Here is a 16,226-nt window from a genome sequence, read left to right as displayed (position 1 = left end):
TATAAACCAGAAAAAAAAAGAACAAGACTCAGACTAAGATACATGCAATATGTACATTGACAACATTAGTATCCAAGGTTAAAACTCCAATAAGAAAGAGACATATATAACTCGATAGAAAAACAGGCAAAGAATATGTATTAGCTTGCTAGAGCTCCCATAACAAAACACTGCAGACCAGGTGACTTCAACAATGGAAATGTATTTTCTCACAGTTCTAGAAGCTGGAAGTCCAAGATCAAGGTGTCAGAAGAGTTGGTTTATCCTGAGACCTCCCAGACAGCCGTTTTCTTGTGTTTTTACATGGCCTTTTCCCTGTGCCTCCCTGGTGTCTTTTCTTCTTATAAGAACACCAGTTATATTGGATTAGGGCCCCAGTTTTATGACTTCATTTAACTTTAATTACCTCTTTAAAGGCCCCATCTCCCAATATAGTTACATCCTAAGGTACTGGGGGGTAAGCCTTCAACACAGGAATTTTGAGGAGATACAATGCAGGCCATAACAGTATCTAATAGGCAGATCACAGAAACCTGCAAGATTATTAAAAAGACCACAAAATTCCATTTCATACGTATCAGTTTAACTTGCCTGGAAGGATGTAGCAGAGCAAAGAAACTTTTTTGCTATTGGTGGAAGTATAAACTGGTGCAACCACTTTGGAGAGTAATTTTGCAATGTCTAGTGAAGTTGAAAATACATATTTTCTATAATCCAGCAATTCCACTTTGAGGTATATACCCAGAACCTAAACAAAAATTCTTAGTGTACATTGAAACATGTATAAGGATGTTCACTGAAGAGTTGTTTTTAATAGCAAAATTAGAAACAAATATCTAACAAAAAGGAAAGAAAGTATAATCCTTCAGTAAAATTAACTAGATCTACATGTATTTACATGGCTAAATCTGAAAAGCAAAATTTTAAGTGAAATAAAGACTTTCATGTGGATATACATTTATATTTTTATATGTGATATATAGGTTACAAATATAATTTGATTCTAATTACATAAAACTTAAAAACACAGAAAATAATACTATATCTCCACAGTTCACCCAGGGTGCTGCAGGATCTTTTGAAATATTTAGGAAACAGTGATACTTGACGTCTTCTGGACCCCACAAACCAGTAACTTGAGATAGTTCACTATTTCAATGTAAAACCATACTATAACCCTTTCTATAAAATATTATTTGCAAAGCTGGGTTTTTGGAGGTTGCTATGATAAAAAGCAAGTATTGTATGAAAAGCAATGTGGAGTAGAAAGTGAGGGTTGATGTCATCCTATCTGATTCCAAGATTTGAAACGTGGTACCCAATAGTGCATCCAAATAGTAAGTTTGGTTGCATAAGAATGATATAAAACATTATGTTTTTCTTTCAGTTTATGTATATTTTTGAACATCTACTAAGTTAGGGCAAATACTTTATTTGAACCTATTTAATAAATGGAACTGTTAGGTATTTCTCTTGGTCTTTTGGTGCTGTGTGTAATTACTGAGACAGTAAGATGTCACAAAATGAGAAATTCTGGGAAGTTGATATCTATTATTTAAGGTACATAAATGAGTAGTAAAAGTAGGAAAATATGGATGGGAAGAATGAATACATACCAGCTTCAGTTCATCAGTAGTTATCTCTGGGAAGGGGGAAAGGAGGGAATTGAGATAGAAGGGAGGCATCATTAATTTTGTAACACTTTCTTTCTTTCCACTTTACCTTATTTGCTTCTGATTTTTAAAAACGTTTTAGGTCTGGATCATTTGTCATGTTGAGAAACAGTATAGCATAGCATTTAGAAATAGTATTCTAGATGGCTAAAATCAACAAGACAGGAAACAACAGGTGTTGGCGAGGATGCAGAGAAAGGGAAACCCTCTTGCACTGTTGATGGGAATGCAAGCTGGTGCAGCCACTCTGGAAAACTGTATGGAGGTTCCTCAAAAAGTTAAAAATAGAACTACCCTATGACCCAGCAATTGCACTTCTAGGTATTTATCCAAAGGATACAAAAGTACTGATTCGAAGGGGCACATGCACCCCAGTGTTTATAGCAGCAATGTCCACAATAGCAAAATTATGGAAAGAGCCTAGATGTCCATTGACAGATGAATGGATAAAGAAGATGTGTATATATACACTGGAATATTACTCTGCCATCAAAAAGAATGAAATCTTGCCATTTGCAATAATGTGGATGGAGCTAGAGGGTATTATGCTAAGTGAATTAAGTGAAGTTAGTCAGAGAAAGACAAATATATGATTTCACTCATATGTAGAATTGAAGAAACAAAACAGATGAACATAGGAGAAGGGAAAGAAAAATAAGATAAAAACAGAGAGGGAGGCAAACCGTAAGAGACTCTATAGTTAGGGGAACAAACTGAGGGTTGCTGGAGGGGAGGTGGGGGGGATGGGCTAAGTGGGTGATGGGTATTAAGAAAGGTACTTGTTGGGATGAGCATTGGGTGTTGTGTGTAAGTGATGAATCACTACATCTATCCCTGAAACTAATACTACACTATATGTTAACTAACTTGAATTTAAATTTAAGAAAATAAAAAGAAAAGAAACAGTATTCCAGAACTGCAGCTGCACTGCGTACCCACTCTGTGACCTTAGGCAAGTAAACGACTTAATATCTCTTATGTCTCCATTTCCTTATCTGTACAACAGGGATGATAACAATGCCTAGCTCATGAGATTGTGAGATGAAACAAGTTTCTATGTGTTTAGTATTATTCTGTTGTGCTTTTGTAGTCTTTGGAAACATATTGAAAACATTTTAAAATTACAGTATGACAAAAGAGTTTTGAAGATATCTTAGGATTGGTTGCAATGGTATTTGACCAGAATGACTATAACAAGCTTTTTTGTAGCAGTCATGTGAGAACTTCCGGCCCCTGTGTAAAAGTGGTTCTGTTTTGGGTTTTGTTTTGTTTTTTTTTAAAGATTTTATTTATTTATTTGATAGAGAGAGACACAGCAAGAGGGAACACAAGCAGGGGGAGCGGGAGAGGGAGAAGCAGGCTTCTGGCAGAGCAGAGAGCCCGATGCGGGGCTCGATCCCAGGACCTGGGATCATGACCTGAGCCAAAGGTAGACGCTTAACGACTGAGCCACCCAAGCGCCCCTAAAAGTGGTTCTGTTTTATTTGCTAGCACAGTCATGCTGAAATCCACTCAATAAAAAATGTTGTAATTAATATAATTTAAATAGACTCCAGCAGTTTCATAAATGTAAATATAACTGTTAACATACAAGTTTATGGTCAGCTAATTCTTATTTCCATCTTTCTTTTTCTAATGAGATGTCAGCATTGGAAATGATTCACAGAACTTACTAACTCAGCCAGTTGACACCAGCATTTCCCCCTTGAGGCAATTTGAACCCATTTGCAAATTTCATCTGAGAGAAGCATTTAATAATGAAATGATAACATTTCAAAATCTGACAGAAAGCTCACCTTACACGGAGAAACCAGAAATGCAAAGTCATGTGTATAATTATGCAAAAGACACCAATATGAAGGAAGATTCATTTAAGGAAGAAGATCCAGTGGGAACTGGCATGTCCGCAAATGAAGACCAACTTGCTCATGAGTGTGTCACACAATGTTCTAGAAGCCCATCTCTAGTGCACAGCAGTGGAGAGACACTGAAATTCATGGAAATGTCACTGCCTAAAAGTGCTTCCGTGGAGTCTGCGCTCAAACCTAGTCAAACTCAAAGCTTCTTGTATAAGGAAAAGGTACACAGAGATGTTGAAAAACCATTTTACAAAGAGAATAGCTTTAACCTCTTTGATCTGAGAGCCAATGATAAAACAGAGGAGGTAAGATTTTTGATGGTCAGTATAATTTGTAGAGTGTTATATGTGCTTTCCAAAAAAATATATATTTATATATATTTATATATATATGTTTTATATATATAAAATCTGAGACATTTCCAAGTACTGCTAGATAATCTAATCAGCACGAAGGAAATTGCTTCTCTGGGGAAAATGCCTTCTGAGAGCTTAATCAATTTAGAAACAAATTCTTTCTAATAAAATCAAGTCCATATGTGAAGATTAGCTCTCCCGAATGATAATTTCTTTGAGGATCAGGGCTCTGTCTTGCTCATCCTTTTATGTATCTTAGCATCTACCTAGTGCCTTGAATATAATGAATTACGTTTGGTGAATCAAATTGGCTGGAACTCAGTTTACAGTAAGGAAAAGGTTAAGAAGAAGAAGGAGAGAGACATTAGGTCATTTGACAAGAAAATCTTAAAATTTTTCTGGCGAGGGATTACTATTGACAAGCACAAAATATTAATTTTTCTACCAAAGTGAAAATATTAATTTGTCTTTTGACTTATTCTTTCTGGGCACACATGTAGTATCCTAAGAACACTGAAGATGCCAATAGTATAAATCCTATGTACTCTCTGAAAATTTTTATAAACTAACAATTTTAAGAATTGGTATGGGCAAATAGATAATAATCCAGGAATAGCACAAATAGTACTTTTTTATTGTAAGTCTGATGAAAAAAATCTATGACTATTATGTTTCATTTACAAAATGAGCAGTTTTTTTGTTCATTTATTTGGAAGCAGTATGTAAAAGAGAACTTTATTTTCCTATGTTGATTCTGCAAAATGACATTTAAAAAACTTGTTTAATTAGTGTTTCTCAAGATTGCTCCTTCCTATTTCCATTGCATTTAGTCATTTATTCAGCCGATGAATATTTTCAGCAATCTATTATGTGCTAGGCCTTGTACTATGTGTTGGTTATATAATGGTTTAAAAAAATGCAGGTTTTGTCCTCATAAAATAACACATTAGTAGAGGAAATTCACATTAAATAATCACACAAGTAAATGTAAACTTGCAACTATGGTAAGTGCTATGAAGAGTTATATAAAGTGCATGTAAAGTGTATGTTGTGTAATATTACATATAAACTATAAACTGCAAGTATGATAATTGTTGTGAATAAAATGACAGGAATCTTACTGTTCCTGAAGTAGTGGTAATTGAGCTGAGCTCTGAAGGATGAGTTAGGAGTTAATTAAGTTAACTGTGGGTGGGATTAGCATTCCATGCAGAAGTAACATGTGCAAGGACCCTGTGGCTTCAGGGAGCATGGCACCCACTAGGACCTGGCGGGAGCCCAATGTTTTTGGATCAAAGGTGGCAGGTAGTAGATGAGGATGGACAGGTAGCGTGGGTCAGGCATCAAGACCAGACATTGGAATCTTGTAGGCCTTGGTAGGGATAGTTGTCTTTATCCCAGAACAATGGTAAACTGTTAAAATATAGGGGTCTAGTATCTCTAAATTCTAGAAAGTTATACAGCCCACCCCTGCAGTTGTCTTTTATGGGGTTTTCTATTTTTTAAGATTTTATTTATTTATTTATTTATTTATTTATTTATTTATTTATTTATTTGACAGAGAGAGGGAGAGAGAGAGAGAGCACAAGCAGGGGGAGCAGCAGAGGGAGAGGGAGAAGCAGGCTCCCCGCTGAGCAGGGAGCCTGATGCAGGACTCGATCCCAGGACCCTGGGATCATGACCCGAGCCGAAGGCAGATGCTTAACCGACTGAGCCACCCAGGCACCCCCTTTTACAGAGTTTTAAATATCATATTCATTTGAGCATTTTCTTACTACAACTTATTATTCTTTTAAAAAGCCCCCAAAACCTGTATTGTGGGAGAAAATCAATCACAAGGCATGTTCATCTGACATTCTTACATTCACAGGAGTCATAGCCATGAGATAATGATTTAATGAGCAATAAAAGTCTTCATTCGAAAGAGGCCTCACAGACTCTAGGGTAACTGATAAATTTGTTTTAATTCATTTGAAGTCAAAGTACCTCACATGTGTTCAGAAAATTTCGTATCATAGAAAGTTGGTGAGAGTATCAAAGCTGAGTTTTTCTTCTGAAAAAGTAAATGTGATCCATACCTCTATCATGTATCTACTGCTCTGCTGTGCTATTGGGTGCCATATATACATTTAGCAGTTACTACTTAAGTATGTTTGTCAAGTAAGTATTATTATTGGAAGCAGACATTATCATTGCTCTTTTATAGCTGAGGAAAGCAAACTAGAGATCTAGGATTTAAGGCCAGCTATATATGATTTCAAAACTCACCATCTTTATACTCTTTTTCACACTTATGTACTCTAATTTACAGATCGCAGTGTCTTCAAAAGGGATACAGAGCTTTCGGGATGTTCCTGAGATGCCAGTCTGTCACCATAAGGAGGTCACCGTGCGGGACGTGGACAGGCCAGGGACGGCCTCACCTTGGTCTCCTGCAGGCATTTCTTGGAGTGGTGGAGCATCTCCAGAGGACAGCAAGATGCCCAACCCAAAGCAGAGCTTGGAAAGCTCACAGCCTCTGGAAGAGGACATGGCTTTAAATGAAGTCTTACAGAAATTACAGCACACTAACAAACAGCAGCAGACTCGGATCCAAGACCTGCAGAGTAGCAACAAGTATTTAGAGAAGAAGACTGAAGAACTACAGAAGCAGACTACCAAACAGCAGGTGTTCATGGACATCATAAATAAGCTGAAGGCCAAGATGGAAGAATTAATTGAAGACAAATACAGAGTGATGCTAGAGAAGAGTGACACTGACAGGACGCTGCAGAATTTGCACGAGGTCTTAACTCACACCCAAAAGCATCTTCAGGAAGCTAGGAATGAAAAGGAAACCTTACAGCTGGAGCTCAAGAAGATCAAGGGCAATTACGTTCACCTACAGGAAAGGTACATGACTGAAATGCAACAGAAAGCTAAAACTGTCAGTCAGTGCCTAGAGATGGACAGAACCCTAAGCGAGAAAGAAAAAGAGGTGGAGAAGCTGCAGCAACTCAAGGGGGAGCTGGAAAAGGCCACCACCTCCGCTCTGGATCTGCTGAAAAGGGAGAAAAAGGCCCGAAAACAAGAGTTCCTGTCTTTACATGAGGAATTTCAGAAGCACAAGAAGAAAAACCTGGAAGAAAGACAGAAACTGAAATTGACACTCAAGAAGCTGATCATTCAAGTTACTCATTTGCAGCTCATATCTGATACCGAAAAGGCAGAGAACACCCAACTCCAGCAGCAGGTCACGGAAGTCAAACAGGAAAACGAAAGGCTTCGGCAGCAGGTGGCGAGGAGCCAAGAGCAAAATGATGCCCCCCCTCAGTTTGAGACGCCTTGGTTAATGGAGCACGCCAGGGAAGTGGTAACGGCGGATATCAAAAAGGTATCGGCACAAATTCGGAATCTTGAACGCAGAATTTCATGCATTGCTAACAGTCTGCTGATGCACATTTAGACACCGCACTCATATTTGTTGGCAGAAAGAATTATTAACGAAAAGAAAGAGAATGGAAAATGTACCACAGGTTTGGAGAAGTTTCTCCGGTTCTCGGGTACTCAGGTTAAAGAAGGGCCATTTCTGGCTTCTTGTGACTATTTTGGTAGAGGTGAAAATTAACGTGGGAATTTTCTGGGTACCTCTGATCAATCATCTGAAGCACCACTTGCGAAAGGATCTTTTAGGTGGGGATCTCAATGTTTTCATGCCACATCTGCCTAACAATGAAACTAAATAATGCAATTTCATATTTGGTTTACACGGTCAAACCTATGTTATATCACATATTCATTTTGTGACATTATAAACTTTGTGATTGAGCTGTAATTGACATATAACATAGTTTCAGGTGTGTAGCATGATTTGATATTTGTATATGTTGCAAAATGATCACCACAATAAGTCCAGTTAACATCTGTTAAAAACAACATGAGAGCCTCATATCAATAGGTTTGGAGAGGCTGTAATATGTATTCTCTGCAGTGCAAATGGCTTTCTTGGCAGACAACCTGGAAGTGATCCTTTTCACAAGCCAGAGCATATCTATTTCAGTTTTGTAGGCCTGTCTTAAAATATTTATAGTATAACCTTTTTAATTCTGACTACTTAGAAAGAAGGCTAATCTGAGCTAGGAAAATGTATTTTTATTTTAAAACTCTTATAACTTGAGCTGATTGTGTTCCCTTGAGGATGTCCTTAGAGGACTTTTTTTCAGGAATCCGTAATTAGTACAAGTATTGTTTGCAAGTAAATAGTTATATTATTTTTTAATGATTCTCAGGAAAATATTGTTCTCTTATGTTTAAAAAATTATCTCTGCAATCTTTCCTCCAGAAAGAAATCAGGATTATCTAAACTAGTGCTCCTCAAGAGTGCGCACTTCTAACAAGATTCTGAGTCTCCCCAATGCCCTGGGCTGAGGGTCACACTTTTGAGAACCGCTAACCTAAGCAGAGATGACATTAAGTCAACTTAAGGGTCTGTATTTTGTCTTCCAAAATAGCTGCTAGCCAAATCATGACAAATTTTGTATTGGTAAACTCTGAATGAATTAGTACAACTGTATAGAAGTTTATCACAGTACATTATTTTTTTCTTGAGCTTTCTTTAAAAAAATAAAGAGTAAAGTTCTTTGTTTTATCTTGACGAATCAATTTCTTTAATATCCCCCAAATCATCCTTACTCTGCTTTTAGTTTTGCTTTTCATGAATTCTACGTATATTTTCTCAAAAGTGTGGTCTGGTGGGTCTATGAAGTCAAGGTATTTTCATGGGAATAGGAAGATGTTATGACCTTGCCACTCTCATTTTTTTCACAAGTGCTTCCTGTGGAGTATTCTAGAAACTGTGTGTCATTCATTGCTTTTATGTCTGACCAATGTATGAAGCAGATGTGAGAATTCTGCTGTCTTCTATGAAGTCAGCATTGCAGATATTTACAAAAATGTAAACAGTGCCACTCTTTTCACTAATTTTTTCCTTTGGAAAATGTGGTAATTTCATATTAAAATTGTTATTTATATTGACACAAGGGATTTATTGTTATTTGAACGGATTAGTAAGCAAATAATTTTTAAATGTTCTCAGTCGTAATTTCTAATACAATAAGTAGTTGTAGATAGAACCCACATAAAAAAAAGCCTTTTAGGATTCTCAATAATTTTTGAGTCTATAAAGGGGTCCTGAGAATCCAAAGTTTGAGAACCACAGTTCAGAGTTGTTGTTGTTTTTTTAATAAATATTAACATTTAGCTCTTCAAATTTGAGTGCCATGTTTTTAGGGCTTCACAGAGGTTTTTGGGTTTTTTTCCCCGTTTTTCTTGTGTTTTTAAAATTTAAATTCAATTAATTAACATATAATGTATTATTTGTTTCAGGGGTACAGGTCTGTGCTTCATTAGTCTTACATAATACCCAGTGCTCATTACAACACATACCCTCCCAATGTCCATCACCCAGTTACCCCGTCCATTCACCCCCCTCCCCTCCAGCAACCCTCTGTTTGTTTCCCAAGATTAAGAGTCTCCCTCTCTGATTTTGTCTTGTTTCATTTTTTCCTCTCTTCCCCTATGATCCTGTGTCTTGTTTCTTAAATTCCATATATCAATGAAACCATATGATAATTGTCTTTCTCTGATTGACTTATTTTGCTTAGCACAATACCCCCTAGTTCCATCCACATTGTTGCAAATGGCAAGATTTCATTTTTTGATGGCAGAGTAATATTCCATTGTATATATATACTACATCTTCTTTATCCATTCATCTGTCAATGGACATCTGGGCTCTTTCCATAGTTTGGCTATTGTGGACATGGCTGCCATAAACATTGGGGTGCAGGTACCCCTTCGGTTCACTACATATTTATATTTCGGGTAAATATCCAGTAGTGCAATTGCTGAGTTGCAGGGTAGCTCTATTTTCAACTTTTTGAGGAACCTCCATACTGTTTTCCAGAGTGGCTACACCAGCTTGCATTCCCACCGACAGTGTAGGCAGGTTCCCCTTTCTCCGCATCCTTGCCAACATCTGTCATTTCCTGACTTGTTAATGTTAGCCATTCTGATGGGTGTGAGGTGGTATCTCATTGAGGTTTTGATTTGGATTTCCCTGATGCCAGGTAATGTTGAGCACTTTTATATGTGTCTATTGGCCATTTGTATGTCTTCTTTGCAGAAATGTCTATTCATCTCTTTGGCCCATTTCTTGATTGGATTATTTGTTCTTTGGGTGTTAAGTTTGAGAAGTTCTTTATAGATTTTGGATACGACCCCTTTATCTGATAGGTCATTTGCAAACGTCTTCTCCCATTCTGTCAGTTGTCTTTTGGTTTTGTTGACTATTTTCTTTGCTGTGCAAAAGTTGTTTATTTTGGTGAAGTCCCAATAGTTCATTTTTGCCCTTGCTTCCCTTGCCTTTGGTGATGTGTTTAGGAAGAAGTTGCTATGGCTGAGGTTGAAGAGGTTGCTGCCTATGTTCTCCTCAAGGATTTTGATGGATTCCTGTCACATTTAGGTCTTTCATCCATTTTGAGTCTATTTTTGTGTGTGGTGTAAGGAAATGGTCCAGTTTCATTCTTCTGCATATGGCTGTCCAATTTTCTTAACACCATTTGTTGAAGAGACTGTCTTTTCTCCATTGGATATTCTTTCCTGCTTTGTCAAAGATTATTTGGCCATAGAGTTGAGGGTCCATTTCTGAGTTCTCTGTTCTGTTCCATTGATCTCTGTGTCTGTTTTTGTGACAGTACCATACTATCTTGATGATGACATCTTTATAACAGAGCTAGAAGTCCAGAATTGTGATGCCACCAGCTTTGGTTTCCTTTTTCAACATTCCTCTGGCTGTGCGGGGTCTTTTCTGGTTCCATACAAATTTTGGATTATTTGTTCCAGTTCTTTGAAAAACATTGATGGTATTTTGATAGGGATTGCATTGAATGTGTAGATTGCTCTAGGTAGCATAGATATTTTAACAATATTTGTTCTTCCAATCCATGAGCATGGAACATTTTTCCATTTCTTTGTGTCTTCCTCAGTTTCTTTCATGAGTATTCTATAGTTTTCTGAATACAGGTTTCTTATCTCTTTGGTTAGAGTTATTCCTAGGGATCTTATGGTTTTGGGTACAATTGTAAATGGGATCGACTCCTTAATTTCTCTTTCTTCTGTCTTGTTGTTGGTGTATAGAAATGCAACTGATTTCTGTGCATTGATTTTATATCCTGCCACTTTACTGAATCCCTGTATATTCGGGGTGGAGTCTTTTGGGTTTTCCGCATAAAGTGTCATATCATCTGCAAAGAGTGAGAGTTTGACTTCTTCTTTGCCGATTTGGATGCCTTTTATTTCTTTTTGTTGTCTGATTGCTAAGGCTAGTACTTCTAGTACTATGTTGAATAGCAGTGTTGATAGTGGACATCCCTGCCATGTTCCTGACCTCAAGGGAAAAGCTCTTAGTTTTTCCCCATTGAGAATGATATTCGCTGTGGGTTTTTCATAGATGGCTTTTGTGATATTGAGGTACATTCCCTCTATTCCCTACACTATGAAGAGTTTTCATCAAGAAAGGATGCTGTACTTTGTCAAATGCTTTTTCTGCATCTATTGAGAGGATCATATGGTTCTTGTTCTTTCTTTTCTTAATGTATTGTATCACATTGATTGATTTGCAGATGTTGAACCAACCTTGTAGCCCAGGCATAAATCCTACTTGGTCGTGGTGAATAATCCTTTCAATGTACTGTTGGATCCTATTGGCTAGTATTTTGGTGAGAATTTTTGCATTCATGTTCATCAGGGATATTGGTGTGTAATTCTCCTTTTTGGTGGGGTCTTTATTTGGTTTTGGGATCAAGGTAATGCTGGCCTCATAGAACAAGTTTTGAAGCTTTCCTTCCATTTCAATTTTTTGAAACAGCTTCAGAAGAATTGGTATTAATTCTTCTTTAAATGTTTGGTAGAATTCCCCTGGGAAGCCATCTGGCCCTGGGCTCTTGTTTTTTGGGAGATTTTTAATTACTGCTTCAATTTCCTTGCTGGTTATAGGTCTCTTCAGGTTTTCTATTTCTTCCTGGTTCAGTTTTGGTAGTTTGTACTTCTCTCGGAATGCATCCATTTCTTCCATATTGCCTAATTGTTGGCATATAGTTGCTCATAATACGTTCTTATAATTGTTTGTATTTCTTCAGTGTTGGTTGTGATCTCTTCTCTTTCATTCATGATTTTATTTGGGTCTTTTCTCTTTTCTTTTTGATAAGTCTGGCCAGGGGTTTATCAATTAATTCTTTCAAAGAACCAACTCCTAATTTCATTGATCTGTTCTACTGTTCTTTTGGTTTCTGTTTCATTGATTTCTGCTCTGATCTTTATTATTTCTCTTCTCCTGCTGGGTTTAGGCTTTATTTGCTATTCTTTCTCCAGCTCCTTTAGATGTTAGGTAAGGTTGTATATTTGAGAACTTTCTTGTTTCTTGAGAAAGAATTGTTATGCTATATACTTCCTTCTCAGGACTGCCTTTGCTGCATCCCAGAGATTTTGAACAGTTGTGTTTTCATTTTCATTTGTTTCTGTGGATTTTTAAAATTCTTCTTTAATTTCCTGGTTTACCCATTCATTCTTTAGTAGCTCTTTAGCCTCCATGTATTTGTATTCTTTCCAAATTTCCTCTTGTGATTGAGTTCCAGTTTCAAAGCACTGTGGTCTGAAAATATACAGGGAATGATCCCAATCTTTTGGTACCAGTTGAGACCTGATTTGTGACCCAGGATGTGATATATTCTGGAGAATGTTCCATGTGCACTTGAGAAGAATGTGTATTCTGTTGCTTTGGGATGGAATGTTCTGAATATATCTGTGAAGTCCATCTGGTCCAGTGTATCATTCAAAGCCCTTATTTCCTTGTTGACCTTCTGCTTAGATGATCTGTCCATTGCAGTGAGAGGGGTGTTAAAGTCTCCTACTATTATTGTATTATTATCAATATGTTTCTTTGATTTTATTATTAATTGGTTTATATAATTGGCTGCTCCATGTTAGGGGCATAAATATTTACAATTGTTAGATCTTCTTGTTGGAAAGATGCTTTATGATACGGTGTCCTTCCTCATCTCTTATTACAGTCTTTGGCTTAAAATCTAATTTGTCTGATATAAGGATTGCCACCCCAGCTTTCTTTTGATGTCCATTAACACAATAAATGGTTGTCCACCCCCTCACTTTTTTTTTTTTAAATGGGATGAAGTTTTTTTTGGTGTTTTTTTTTTTTAAGATTTTATTTATTTGCGAGAGAGAGAATGAGAGACAGAGAGCATGAGAGGGAGGAGGGCCAGAGGGAGAAGCAGACTCCCTGCCGAGCAGGGAGCCTGATGCGGGACTCGATCCCGGGACTCCAGGATCATGACCTGAGCTGAAGGCAGTCGCTTAACCAACTGAGCCACCCAGGCGCCCCACCCCCTCACTTTCAATCTGGAGGTGTCTTTGGGTCTAAAATGAGTCTCTTGCAGACAGCATATCAATGGGTCTTGCTTTTTTATCCAATCTGGTACCCTGTGTCTTTTGATTGGGGCATTTAGCCCATTTACATTCAGAGTAACTATTGAAAGATTTGAATTTAGTGCCATTGCATTGCCTGTAAAGTGACTGTTACTGTATATAGTCTCTGTTCCTTTCTGGCCTATGTTACTTTTGGGCTCTCTCTTCGGTTAGAGGACCCCTTTTAATATTTCTCGTAGGGCTGGTTTGGTGATCACAAATTCTTTTAGTTTCCGTTTGTCCTGGAAGCTTTTTATCACTCCTTCTATTTTGAATTTTTTCTGGATCAAGTATTCTTGGCTACATATTTTTCTCATTTAGCACCCTTGCTCAGAGTTTTTAAGAGTGGTATTTAATTCGCATTTTACTTAAAGAACAATCCAGGGGCGCCTGGGTGGCTTAGTTGTTAAGCGTCTGCCTTTGGCTCAGGTCATGATCCCAGGGTCCTGGGATCAAGCCCATCAGGCTCCCTGCTCTGCCAGAAGCCTGCTTCTCCCTCTCCCACTCCCCCTGCTTGTGTTCCTTCTCTCTCTGTGTCTCTCTCTGTCAAATAAATAAAATCTTAAAAAAAAAAAAAAAAAAGAACAATCCAGACTCTTTGTCTTTATCCTGACATGTCTGAATTGTGTACACATAGGATGCAAAGACCATGCATTCCAATTTGTTCATGAATTGTTCACCTGGTGAAGAAGAGAGCCTGAGTCCCCCAGATGTGAAAAGAACTTCTCAGCCCGTCTCCAGAATTCACAGTCTTCTGACTCTGATGGTAGGGCTTCTCAAACCCCAGGTAATTAAAAAAAAAAAAAAATCTGTATTTTTTATTGGGGGAGGAAGAAATATCGAGGTTGGACTAAACCAAAGAGCAATCTAAAGCCACAGAGTTCAGTTATGGGAGAAAAAAATGGAAAACCCTTCATTTAGTACTTTTTACATGTCCTGGAAGCTCTATCAGAGCAGTAGTCTTGTTTTCTGGCTCAGTCTGCGCCTAGTGATTGGTAAGTATTCCCATAAGCGAACTGTTTACCCAATCTAAAATTTAGCTTTGGTCAGAGGGAGGGCAGTAGGGAGTTGTGTACATTGGTGAAATGAAGAACGAAGTTGGTGTCAGGTGAGTTCAAATCCTGACTTCATCACCTCCCTGGCTGTGTGACTTGGCCAAGTGACTTTACCTTTATCAGCCTTAGCTTCCTCTTCCTAAGTAGGGGAAATGATACTTGCCACTTCCCTGGGAGGTAACAAGCACTGTATTTAACGAGAGACCATGTTACAGGGCATGGCATTTGCTAGCTTTTCAAATGAGCTAGTTGTCTTTCTTACTCTTCTATTAATGTCCATTTCTCTGATCTTTTTTTTTAATTTATTTCAGAGAGAGAGTGAGCAAGAGAGAGTATGAGCAAGGGGGAGGGGCACAGGGAGAGGGAGAAGGAGACTCCCTGGTGAGCAGGGAGCCCGATACGGGACTCAATCCCAGGACCCAGGGATCATGACCTGAGCCAAAGGCAGACGCTTAACTGACTGAGCCACCCAAGTGCCCCATTTCTTTGATCTTAAGTGCAATCATCTGAGCCAAAATTGGGGGGCATGGCCTGTGATGTTCCTGATCCAACACAATGCTTACTTCTATTGTGGTTAGCTAAAGTTTGTTGAATACTAGCATTTATTTAGTGCTAGAAACTGAGCTGAGCATTTTATGCAGAAGATCACAAAGTGGTGGCCCACAGACTATATCCACCTGAAGTTTTGTTTTTACACATGTGAATCTGAATGTGGCACAGACTCTTCTTAGCTACAAACTTTCCCATCCCACTTTGTTCCTTCAAACATTTGCTTACTCACCATAAGCCTTGGCTCCTCACTCCCACCTATGTCACCGGAGGCTGCTCTTCTTTCTGCCTTAATTGCAGCCTGCTGCTTCTCTACCACCGCTCCCAAGGAGGAAATGTGTCCTCAGCCCTCTGGTCGGTGGATGTCATCCCACACCAAACAAATATGTTCGCTTGCTCTGTGCCTCCCACCCCCGCTAGAATGGAAGTCTTCAACATCAGAGACTTGGAACGTTGTATGCCCTGTACCTAATACGGGTTAATCCCTTAATCGGCACTCAGCAAATGTTTGTTGACTTCCCAACCTTTCCTTGAAGTCTTTTAAGTCTACTCTCCCTGCTTCTCATGGGTTATCTCATCCAGTCCTTATACCATTCTTTATATTATCAGGCTTTTTTTTTTTAATGGAAAAACTAAAACTAAAATAATAAAATAAAAAATAAAATAAAATAATAAAATAAAATAAAATTAAAATAAAATAATAAAATAAAATAAAATAAAAAATAAATAAAATAATAAAATAATAATAAAATAAAATCATGGAAAAACAGAGGCTTAGAACAGTCAGGTTTCTTGTCCAAAGTCTCATGTAGGGTGAAACGGCAGAACTCGGATACAACCTTAGGCAGTACAACTCATGCACACATTTTTTTTTTAATTTTTTTATTGTTATGCTAATCCCCATACATTACATCATTAGTTTTAGATGTAGTGTTCCATGATTCATTGTTTGTGCATAACACCCACTGCTCCATGCAGAACGTGCCCTCCTCAATACCCATCACCAGGCTAACCCATCCTCCCACCCCCCTCCCCTCTAGAACCCTCAGTTTGTTTTTCAGAGTCCATCATCTCTCATGGTTCGTCTCCCCCTCCGATTCCCTCCCTTCATTCTTCCCCTCCTGCTATCTTCTTCTTTTTTTTTTCTTAACATATATTGCATTATTTGTTTCAGAGGTACAGATCTGAGATTCAACAGTCTTGCACAATTCACAA

At 37.9% G+C, this 16,226-nt stretch overlaps 1 protein-coding gene across 1 annotated transcript in view; it reads left to right on the top strand.

Annotated features, from left to right (window-relative positions):
• Nucleotides 1-16,226, top strand: part of CAGE1 (cancer antigen 1) — a gene marked incomplete at its 3' end in the record, with an annotated part of 51,694 nt that overhangs the window by 6,105 nt on the left and 29,363 nt on the right. The window contains exons 4-6 of the mRNA XM_035030812.1: nucleotides 3,314-3,837; nucleotides 6,200-7,261; nucleotides 14,045-14,194. Of these exons, the coding sequence (XP_034886703.1) occupies nucleotides 3,314-3,837; nucleotides 6,200-7,261; nucleotides 14,045-14,194 (1,736 nt within the window). The remainder of the gene's footprint in view (nucleotides 1-3,313; nucleotides 3,838-6,199; nucleotides 7,262-14,044; nucleotides 14,195-16,226) is intronic.

This window comes from Mirounga leonina, unplaced genomic scaffold (assembly GCF_011800145.1).
Source record: "Mirounga leonina isolate KUSES-001 unplaced genomic scaffold, KU_Mleo_1.0 Mir_366, whole genome shotgun sequence".
Classification (NCBI taxonomy): Eukaryota; Metazoa; Chordata; class Mammalia; order Carnivora; family Phocidae; genus Mirounga; species Mirounga leonina.
This window is presented reverse-complemented; position numbering and strand designations above follow the sequence as displayed.